General features: G+C 41.1%; 1 protein-coding gene across 2 annotated transcripts in view; it reads left to right on the top strand.

The window, feature by feature from the left end:
• Window positions 1-3,513: 3,513 nt before the first annotated feature.
• LOC131064226 (uncharacterized) overlaps window positions 3,514-10,995 on the top strand; it is an 87,689-nt gene continuing 80,207 nt past the window's right edge. The window contains exon 1 of one of the 2 annotated variants that reach the window (XM_057998310.2): window positions 3,514-3,766. In XM_057998310.2, the coding sequence (XP_057854293.2) occupies window positions 3,574-3,766 (193 nt within the window). In that variant the 5' untranslated portion in view covers window positions 3,514-3,573. The remainder of the gene's footprint in view (window positions 3,767-10,995) is intronic. The other variant, XM_057998311.2, reaches the window with a different exon arrangement.

The following is a 10,995-nucleotide window of genomic DNA, read 5'->3' as shown; positions in this document are numbered from 1 at the left end:
TGTGTTGTTCATCTCTTTTACAAACTTCCCTTTTTTCCTGAATTCTTCCACAATCATCCAGATGTCCTTTCCCATGAAGTCCCAACATCTCTGATAGAAATCTGCAGTCATACCATCCGGACCTGGGGCCTTGTGTGGGTGAAGCTCGAATGTAGCACTTTTAATTTCTTCCAAAGAATATGGTTCACACAACATTAAAGCCTCACCGTTAGAGACCAGCTTATGTAGGATTTCAAATAGCCTACCATCAGATGCACTCCAAGATTGGTTATTGCTCCCCAAAATTCTCTCAAAGTGATCTAGTGTAGTTTGCTCAATTTCAGCCTCCGTGTCTCTCAACTCTCCATTGTCATCCAGAACTGCCGTGATTTTGTTCTTGATCCTTCTGCCCTTTGAAGAGGCTTGGAAAAACTTTGTGTTTCGATCTCCCTCTGCAATCCATAACGCTCTTGATTACCCCTCCAGTAGATTTCTTCTCTATTTAGCAGCTCCGCATATTGTTTCTTAAGTAATTTTTCTTTCAGATAGTCACTGCGGTCCATCCCTACAGACATGAATCTATTATTGATATCTTCCAATTCTTCTTCAATTCTTAGTTTTTCAGTGAAGATATTTTTGAACGAGAGCTTATTCCAATGCTTGATTTTATTTTTAATATATTGCATTCTTTTAACAAACCAGAAGCTACGGGAGCCCAAAAATGTTTTGCTTTCCAACCACCAAGTCCTTAGTAGTTCTGTGAATGAAGGATCCCTCCACCACATGCTCTGAAATTTAAAATAATTCTTGTTCTTGGGAGATTCATGATTGATGGATAACATAACTGACAGGTGATCTGAACCAACTTGAGGGATAATATTAGTGTCCATGGAGAAACTGCCATTAACCCACCATTCCCCCACAAAGAAACGATCAAATCTTTCAAAAATTTTTGAGAAATTGAGTCTTCTATTAGTCCATGTAAACTTACCATTTTTGGGAATAACATCCATCACCTGGCATTTCGATATGAATTCTCTGAAGTCCTCCATTACTTTTGTACTTTTTCTGAGACCTCCATCTTTATCACCTATATCCAGAATTGCATTGAAGTCCCCAGCCATGATTACTTTGTGCATCTCCAAAACTTACAGTTGATCATAGATCTCCGACCATACCCTCAGTTTTTCATCTATTTTAACCAGACCGTAAATGTTAAACAGAGGGAAGCCAATACCTCCTGCTTTGTTCTTAATGTTAAAGGCCATCCAAAACTCGTTGGATGCAATTGGATCCACCTTAAAGACCTCTGAATTCCACAAAATTCCAAGACCCCTAAAGGAACCTCTGGCATCTTGAAACAACCCATCCCATTTATAACAATACTTAATGAATTCAAGCACCTTATCGCCACATAGCTTTGTTTCCTGTAGTAAAACCATATCAGACCCAAGCTTGATCAAAGATCTTTTGACCAAGCGTCTCTTGTTAGGGGCTGATAAACCCCTGACATTCCATGATGTGATTCTCATTTCTTCCCGAGGGGCTGCCTCCCTTGGAGTTCCTTATGAAGTCCTGAACGCTAAAAATACCCTTCTCCGTGGCTTTTTCTTCTCTAATCTGTCTATTGCTTTTCCTGCCTTTAGTCCTCTTTGCTCTGCCCAAAATGGTATTAGCAGATTGACTAATGCATTTGGGGTCCAGGTTATCTAAAACATCTTCCTCTTCTTTTGGTTCTGAGTTGCTAGTGTCAGATTCCACTGTGCAGTCCCTAATATCGTTGGCAGTCGGAACCCCCACCAGGGGTGTCACGGTTCGAATCAAGATGGCCTCCCTCACAAGGTTGTCCAATTCTGGATCCTTCTGACAAGGCCGAGGATTATGTTCAGCATGGATGTTGTCCTCCGGTTGTGTCACAATTACTTTAGAAGTCAACCGTGCCCTCGCATTCATTTTTTCTAGCCATACCATTTTTTCATGCCTTTGTTTTTTGTTATATGCCGTTCGCACAAAGATTCTGCATTTTTTGGTTTGGTGTGTTTTGCTTCCACATTTTTGGCATGCGTGGATTTCTTTCTCAATTTCAATGTTTTGCTTCCAAATCCCATTAGCCGTTATTAAATTAATGCAAGAAGGAATTTGTTTGACTGCGACAATTCTCATCCTTGCATACACATAAGAGTCATTATCAATTATGTCCTTATCGATTTTTAGAAAAGTTCCCAGTGATCTGCCAATTTTCTCGAGACACGGGTCCCCCCAATACTCGATCGGAAGATTGAACAGTCTAATCCAAACTGGTGAATCATATACCACTAGTTTTAATGGATCAAAATTAGGAGACCAGGGTTGAATGTATAGCGGAAAAATTTCAAAACACCAGTTTTTTGAATTTAGGGCTTGGTCCCTTTCTTCTTTTTCTGCAAATATTGTGACGAAAAAGCCTTTTGGCAGGTATTTTACCACCGCATGGCTGCCCCAATTTTTCTCCACCCAAGGCGTGATATATCTCTTGGGTTGCTTTGGTCCAATGATTCTGGCAATAATGGCAAGGTCTTCCCAAACACACTTCTCATCCACTACTTCATCCATTAAATCGATAGATATCTGATCGGGAATGCTGGTATCTTCAGTGGATTTAGGATGTGCCTTATCTGCCTCATTGACTGGAATGTTATCGTGATTCTGGACTCTGTGAGTCGGACCAAAGTTGTTCCAATCGACATCCACAATGCGCCATTTTGTCAAATTTTCCGAAGGTTGCTCCTTCCTGTGACCATTGGTAATATCATCTTCCCTCTGCCAAAATTGTTTGTGCGCTTCTGGTAGGGATTCACCTTCTCGAGATCGTCCATGAAATGAAACCCTTTGCTCCTCGCCCACCGTCTTCTGCAATTCGCACTCTTTCTGCCCCTCGCACGCCCTCTGCACTTCACTCGCCATCTTCTGTGTATTGATAGTTAATATGGATATTAATGTTAATTCACTCAGCCCTATTGAAATTAGAACTAGGGAGTATTGCATAATTTATGATTAAAAGTTATTATATTATTTTTTATATATTAAAATGATTAAAAAATTATGATTTTCAAAAATATATTTAAAAATAGAATGATTTCAAAAAGATATATAAAATACAATTATAAAAAATACATATAATAATTAGATTTTTTAGTAAAGATACTTGTATTTATTTTTTCATTAATTTAATTTAAACTAAATCAAATCCCTTGATTTTATTATATATATTTTGAAATAAAAAAAAATTATTAAAATTTATATATCTATTTAGAAAAATATTTAATTATAATATTATAAATAATAAAAAATGAAAAAAACTATTTAAAATAGATATTTATTTTTTTAAAATATATATATAAAAAAAAAAAAAACCTTAAAAATCTATCATTCCTAAAAGTTAACAATCTTAATTAAAAAATCAGATTAACTGCTGAACTTAAACTTGCCTTATTGACAAAAAGGACAATTTATCTAATCAAAAGATCGAATATTTCTCAACACGTCAGCTCAAAAGCGTCAGGCTGGTCGGCTAAAATAACACGTAGACAGTGTCTGTTAAGGCGGGAGAGATGAATGAAATATCCAAAGAAGGCGCAGAGGATAAAATGCTCATTTCATTCTGGTATGGAAGAAAAAGCAAAAACAATGGAGGAAAATAGGTTTCCTGCATTCCCATTCAAACCCTACTCAATTCAGGTTGATTTCATGAACGCCCTTAACAACGCTCTCGACAAAGGAGGCGTCGCCATTCTCGAAAGTCCCACTGGTCTGTAAATAGATTTTGCTTCTCCATTCTTATTTAAAATTTCCATTACATTTCAACAAGTTCCTATGGTCCTCAACTCTGGGATTGAATTTTACTTTTTATGCATGTTAGAGTTTTCTTTTTGTTTTTTGATGAGTTCTAGCTGAGACTCGGGAATAGGATATGAAAAACTTTCCCATCGTGAAATGTCCTGCTGAGATGACACAACAGGGGAGTATCTCTTGTGTCTAATTAATTCAGACATTCCATCTGACCTTGTTCATTGGATTTGCAGCAGCCAGAATTGGATTGGGCAGTTTCCTCTATTTTAGCATTCGACTTTTGTACTGATGTGATAAATTATCCAACTATAAATTCAACATGTTTACATAAGTGGTAATTTACCCATTTATATATTCAACATTCTTATGGATTTAGTAATCTACTCGCTGTTAATTCAGCATTTGTACGTATCGTCAGGAGATAGTTTCCCTGGGAATTTGATGTATATCTGCTGTGGTAACCCCAATGATTTACCATTTAAGCTAATCCACTGTGATATACTCTAATTATTTTATTTTTTTTATACCCTTTTTTTTAATAAAAGGGATAAAAACTTTATTGAAACATAGACACAAAAATCAAAAGGAGGGCCCAAGCCCCGAGGCTCCAAAAAAGAGCCTCAGGCTCTGACCTAGCCAACATCATTACTATCCATATCCTCAACAAAAATCTTCTGCAAGACCTCACAGTAATCCGGTGAAAGATGCTCCCAAACCTTCAATTTTTCAATCATTGTCATGTTCCGGAGCCCACTTAGCCAAACAATCAGCTGCTCTATTCCATTCACAAGGAATGTGGATGAAGGACACCTGCTCCATTAGAGAACTAATTTGAAGAATCTGATGAACTATCCATGCCAGCTGCCAATGAATCCCACTCACCTTCTTCTCAGTCAACAAATTCACAATAATTTGTGAATCCGATTCAGAGATAACCTTCTTTCTACCCAACTCCCAAGTCCGCTCCAGGGCATAGAGAATAGCAAGTCCCTCCATAAAATTATTAGATTGCTTCCCTTTATGCACTGAAAAGAAGAAAACCACCTCCCCCAAACAATTCCTACCAACACCTCTAACCCCTGCGGGGCCTGGGTTACCCCTGGAGGAGCCATCAGTGTTAATCTTGATAATCTCATCCTGGGGGGTCTCCACCTTCCCACCCTTTGGACCTTCTTCATAGCACACCTACCTCTTCTGACACAAGCGGAGGTGGGAGACAACTCCTGGCAGCCAAACCCACTCACGATATCCGCCTCATCTCTATCCAAAGGAAAATTCACCTCATATTTAGCTTCCACCGTCTCTCGAATCATAACCATGATTCTATTCCACACTTGTTGCACTAATAGTCTGGCCTCACGAAAGATCCTTCTGTTCCTCTCAAGCTAGATCTGCCAGAGAATGAAAATGGGCCCAATATACCAGACCATCTGGAGGAAAGGGGACAAGATAGGAGGTCTGCCCAAACTGCTCCAAAAATCCACCAGAGAATCTGCGTGAACACAAGGACACTTCCACACCCCCCACCAGTAATGCCAAATAAGCATAGAGAAGGGGCATCTGAAGAATAGATGTGAGGAGTCTTCCTCCCCATTACCACACAAAGCACAAATCGAAGGCCCCAAGAATCCCCGCTTGCGAATATTATCCCAAGTTAGGCATCTATTCAAGGCCAGAGTCCAAGCGAAGCAGTTGCACTTCGGCCAAGAAGAATTGTTCCAAACCTGTTTCCACCAGTGCACCTCTCTTCCCTCCAATCTTCGGTTCAACAGTTCCTTGTATCCACTAGCTACAGTAAAGACGCCCTTAGGATTCGGAGACCAGGCAAGTCCATCCCTACCCTTGATGCCACTACAGTGTCTACTCGCCAGAATGCCTTGTAACTCAGCACAGTCCTCCTCCATCCCAGCAACCGACCACTCATTAAGATCCTTTCACCGCTCCATCTCCAGCCGCCCACACCTGTAAACAGTCTTGAAATCACTCACCCTTGACCACCCTGCCTCCAAAAACCTCTGGCTAAGGTTCCCAAGATTAGGAAACTGAACAAGGATGGGGGGTACCCGTCCCAAGAGTCGTTCCAAAAAAGGACCTCTTCCCCCCTCCTGCAGATCCAAAAGAGTCCTTCCTTAATGAGAGAGGCCCCCTTCTTGAGAGTATACCAAATTGTAGAGCCTTTACCCTCAAGCGGATATCTCAGAACCTCTTGAGTTGGTATCCTCTCCTGCTTGACACACCACCTCCAGTACAATTTTGCCGCCAGAGCCTCCCCGAATAGAATAGCCTGCCTTAAACCAAGCCCCCCTGATTGCTTCGGGCTACACACCAAGTCTTAATTGACAAGACTCCATTTGGACGAGGATAGATTGCCTGCCCATAAGAATTGCCTTGCCAAAGAGTCCAAGCCCTTCAAGAACCACTTAGGAGCCACTTGAAGCATACATCGATAGGTCGGAAGAGCCTGAACCATCGACTGGATCAGTTGAACCCTCCCAGCAAATGACAACCATCTATGAGTCCAATGTTCAACCTTTGAGCGAAATTTATCCAAGATACCCTGCCATGACTCCCGAGGAGGGTTACCAGGAGAGATAGGAATACCCAAATAAGTCAAGGGCAAAGAGCCAACTTGGAATCTTAAGATAAGAGCAATCCTCCTTTGAATAGTTCTAGGGGTGTTGAAGAAAATGATAGAAGATTTATCTTCATTGATCAACTGGCCCGAGGCCGCCAAATAAACATCCAAAACCTTACGCAGATTCGTAGCTTCTCTGATCCGAGCAAGTCCCATCAAGGCCGTGTCATCAACAAATTGCAAATGAGATTGCGGTTGCAAGTCATTACCCCAGCTCCAACCCTGAATACTGCCCTGACCCACATTATGCTTGATCAGCCTCCTGTTGACGTGTATTTTGTACACAATCATACACAGAATAAAATACCCAAGGGTACCTTATCCTCTCTTGAATAAAGCCTCTGATTGCTGAAGATGTCGCAAAAAAGGATCAATTAGGATGACTCCAAGGTTCTTCGTTGTCGGATCTCTACGTGTGGATAAGCACCAGTGGTCATTGTGAATGCTGTTTCATCAAGGGGCCTTACGTCCTCCGATTTGCAGGAACAAGATTTCCTAAAACTAACAAGTTCTTCAAAAAGATCAAAAGGTAGGGTTTGCAAGGGATAAATTCTAATCTAATCCTAAGAATGACCCAATGTAGGCTAGACTTGGCAAGATTCTACCAATTTCAATATTGCCATGAAATAACAACCCAACTGAAATTGATGCGATCTTCTAAGGTAACAAATGATTTTTTTCAATTCATCAAGGATCATGGACACTACCACAAAGGCACATATCCAAAGCTCAATGACGATTGAAGGTTTAAGTAATTCAAGTCTCTCCAGTTGACCACACAAGGCGTTCCCACAATCAGTAAGAAGCTAGTGGTTTGGAACGTGAATCTTCACCAAAATCAAGCCCAACACTTAGTCCTTCAAACTTAAATACTACTTCGACTGAGAATGATTCAAGAAAACAAACAACCATGAAGATAGCCACAAGAATTGCAATAAAACACCATAACTTCAATATTTTATTGATCTCAAAGCCAAAATAAACAACAATTGTTTGAAATCCTTTCTTCAAACTCAATCTTGCTACAAAATAACTTTCTTCTCTCCAAAAGCTCTAATCTTCTAACTATTTCTTATTGCTCTATTTCTAATTCTATCTTCTAATGACAAAATGAAAATGAGTGAGGGTATATATAGCATCCTCAATTACAATGAACGGCCCAGATCAAAAGAAGATCAACGGCCGAGATTTTGACACCTAAACCCTAATTAGGGTTTTATTACAAAAGTTCCCTTTTTATTGCACAATATTAAATGCATAGCCAAATATTTAATTTGGCACAAAAATCTAGGAAACATAGACCAATGACAATTAAGGTGCCATGTCATCTATAACAACCTCTCTTCTAGAACCTTATTCCCTTTCCAATGCTCCTTTTTAGCATATGCAATGAATCTGGACACGATTCCTTCAATCTCAGCAATAGGAATCTCGGGAAGATTCCTCATTCGTTCCTCCAAGTGAATAATCTGATCAAAGGCCTTGAGAAGAGCTGCGTCCCATTCAGGTTCGAGTTCCTTGATTTTCTCAATCAGGAGCATAGTAGCAAACATTTGATCTCTTTGCTCGTCTGTAATCACATTCTCATCTTTGCAAAAGATGACTTTGACCCTTTCTTCTAATTCTTGAAGATCCACATCTGTCTCAACTTCGATCCTTCTGCCAAGAATAGTACATAAAACCCCAAACACCTTGTCCTGGATTGGATGGATGACCTCCTCCACTTGATTGCATTTGGTGCTGGTGTCCTCGAAGAGAACTTCCTTCATCTGGAGGAAAGTAGACCACTTGAGTAAATTATGAGCTGCTCCATCCATTATCTTTTCTTGTGCTAAGATCTTTCTTGGTGTTTGCCTGATTACTTGCAGAACAGGGATGATAACATCTTTAGTATGAGCAAAGGCGGCTACCGTTATCATTAGGTTGTGGATGATCTCAAGGACCTGGATAGCCCGATGAATGGTCTGCATCATTCTTGTTGCAAACTCAACGGCAACTGTATGGGATTTGTCAATCTAAGAGCTCATAAGCTGGACCAAGCTCTTAACTTTCTCTGCTTCACCAACTGATTCAAGGGGAAGTGCTTGCACGGGAGATACTGCTGGATCCTGACGTCCCAAGGGCTGACTGAGGTGGCCAAAGTAGCTTCTCCAAGCACCGACCTCTCTCTCAAGTTTTCTACTCTTTTCCATTTCTTCCTTAAGTTTATCTTTAAGTGCCTCAAATGAATCAGTTGCCTCATCCAATGCCTGCTCGGTGGTGAGTGGACCAAGCTCAATGGTTTCTACATCATATTCTTTTGCAAGAATCTCACCCTCGTACTTGTCCACTGCCGGTGTAGCTATCTGCAACTTCCTGGACCCTGCCTCATCTCTGATCATCTTGGACATTTTGGTGGCCTTCCTCCTTTCTGTTACTCCCTGAGAATCTCCAACAAGGCTATCTAAATCAATCACATTATCTTCTTCGTCTTCGATCACAATCACCCTTGTTAGTCTCTCCTTCAACCAATCTGGAATGGCGGACCTTGTCTCTCTAACTTGTATTTCTTTAGGTAGTGACTTCTTTCCGGAGAGGAGATGTTGCTTCATCATCATCCTTGTCTTCATGTAGCTCATCGACCTGGGGAGATTGACTTGGTGAACGTTGAGATGCCTGTCCTTCTTCATGCTTATCATTCTGAACCATTGACTCCATAGATTCCTCAACTTCAAGTACCCTCTTCTCCTGTCGAGAAGATGTGCCGGATGAGCGATCACGATTGGCCTCTTGCTTCTTCTTGGAAGATTCTCTTTTCTCAGGTCTTTCTTTCCTCTTCGCACCTCTATGATGAGGATTGCCTTCACTTACGCTTCTGGGGTGAGGATTGCCTTCGCTTGTGCTTCTAGGATGAGGATGGCCCTCACTTGCGCTTGCTCCCTCTGCTGACCTTTCCTCCAAAGTAAAAGTCATTGATATATTCTGCTCTCTCAACTTTTGATGTTGCACATCAACCCATCTGCGAGTACAGGACAAAACTGGAGCCATCAAAGTCTTCAAGTCCACAACCTCAGGTTCATTCCAATCTATCTTTATTGCCTTGTCTTCTCTATCATAGGATGACTGGAGGTGCCTGCCACTGTCCTGAGCTTGATCGGCCACTCTGTAAACTTTTCATTTCCTGATGAAATCCAAAGGCAATCTGGAATGCATCTTTCTTTTCACTTCCAAATCATCTGAGAGATTCATCCAAAAGTCCTCCACCTGACATTCATGCTTATATTTTCTACCAACTGTCTCTTCTATATACCCATAAGGATCAAAATTCTCCCTCAATGAAAAGAATGAAAAAGAATATAAGGCCAACTCCCTTTCTGCATCATCTAAAGTTGGAACATTAGGACATACCTCAACTGAATTTCCTAATATGATAGGTACAGGAATCCCATTTCCATGCCTGTGTCTGAATGCCTTCGCATAAGCTGCTAACTGCCTAGTCACCTCAAGAAGTACTATCCTGTCTGTCGGATATCTTGGCAACATATATGGAGGTGAAGGACACCCATGAACTCTAATATATGTAAACTTCTGGAATTGGATAAACCAAGCACCATACCTCTTTACAAGTTCTTGTGCCTCCTGAGATAGCCGATTATGAATCCCGCCTTGCAGTGTCCTGGTGATGTTCATTGTGAAAGTATCATTGACTAACTTGTAATTACTCCCAGGTGGATGATGCAAATGAACATAAGAGTCACAAACTCTGACTTCTCCAGGTCCTCTTCCAATCGCCTCTCTGTGAGGTAGTCCTGCATATTCAAAACTCCTGATCAAGGCATACATGATGTACGAACTCATGTGAAATGACTTGGTAGCCTTCAATCTTCTCAACTATACGTCCAAGCAATGGCTAATAATTCTAGCCCAATGAATTGTTCCTTTTCCTTGAACTATCACTTGGATGAAGAAGAACATCCACTTCTCAAAATAGAAGGCCTAAGGAACTCCTGTGACTCGGTTGAGTAATGTTATCAAATCTCTGTACTCCTCCTGGAAGTCGATCCTATGTGGTGTGTTTGGAATCTTGCTCAGGCGAGGACGACTTTTGAGTAACCAATTCTTGTTGATGATGCTCAAGCAAGTGTCTGGATCATCTTCGTACATGGATCTAGCTCCTTCCAAGCTTTTGTAAATCATGTCTTTATGTTCTGGCAGATGGAGAGCTTCACTGATAGCCTCATCTGAAAGATACGCCAAAGTGTTTCCCTCTTTGGACACGATCGATCTTGACTGTGGGTCATAATGGCGAGCACACTCGATCATCAGCTCATGGCACTGGATTGCAGGAGGGAAGCCGGCCGCCTTGATAATGCCACTCTCAATTATTCTCCTTGTGACAGGTGATGGCTTTCCAATGTAGGGGACCTCTCGAAACTTCTTCACACTGAAGTTTCCCAAGTTGGTATCTCCAATGTTGCTCCACTTCGACACGATCTTGGTCTCCAATTCTTTGTTCTTTTGATCTTCCTTCATGAGGGTTGGACGACTGGTGGATGCTCCTGGCTTTGGGGTCG

The sequence above is a fragment of the Cryptomeria japonica genome, chromosome 6, assembly GCF_030272615.1.
Source record: "Cryptomeria japonica chromosome 6, Sugi_1.0, whole genome shotgun sequence".
NCBI classification, from domain to species: Eukaryota; Viridiplantae; Streptophyta; class Pinopsida; order Cupressales; family Cupressaceae; genus Cryptomeria; species Cryptomeria japonica.
This window is presented reverse-complemented; position numbering and strand designations above follow the sequence as displayed.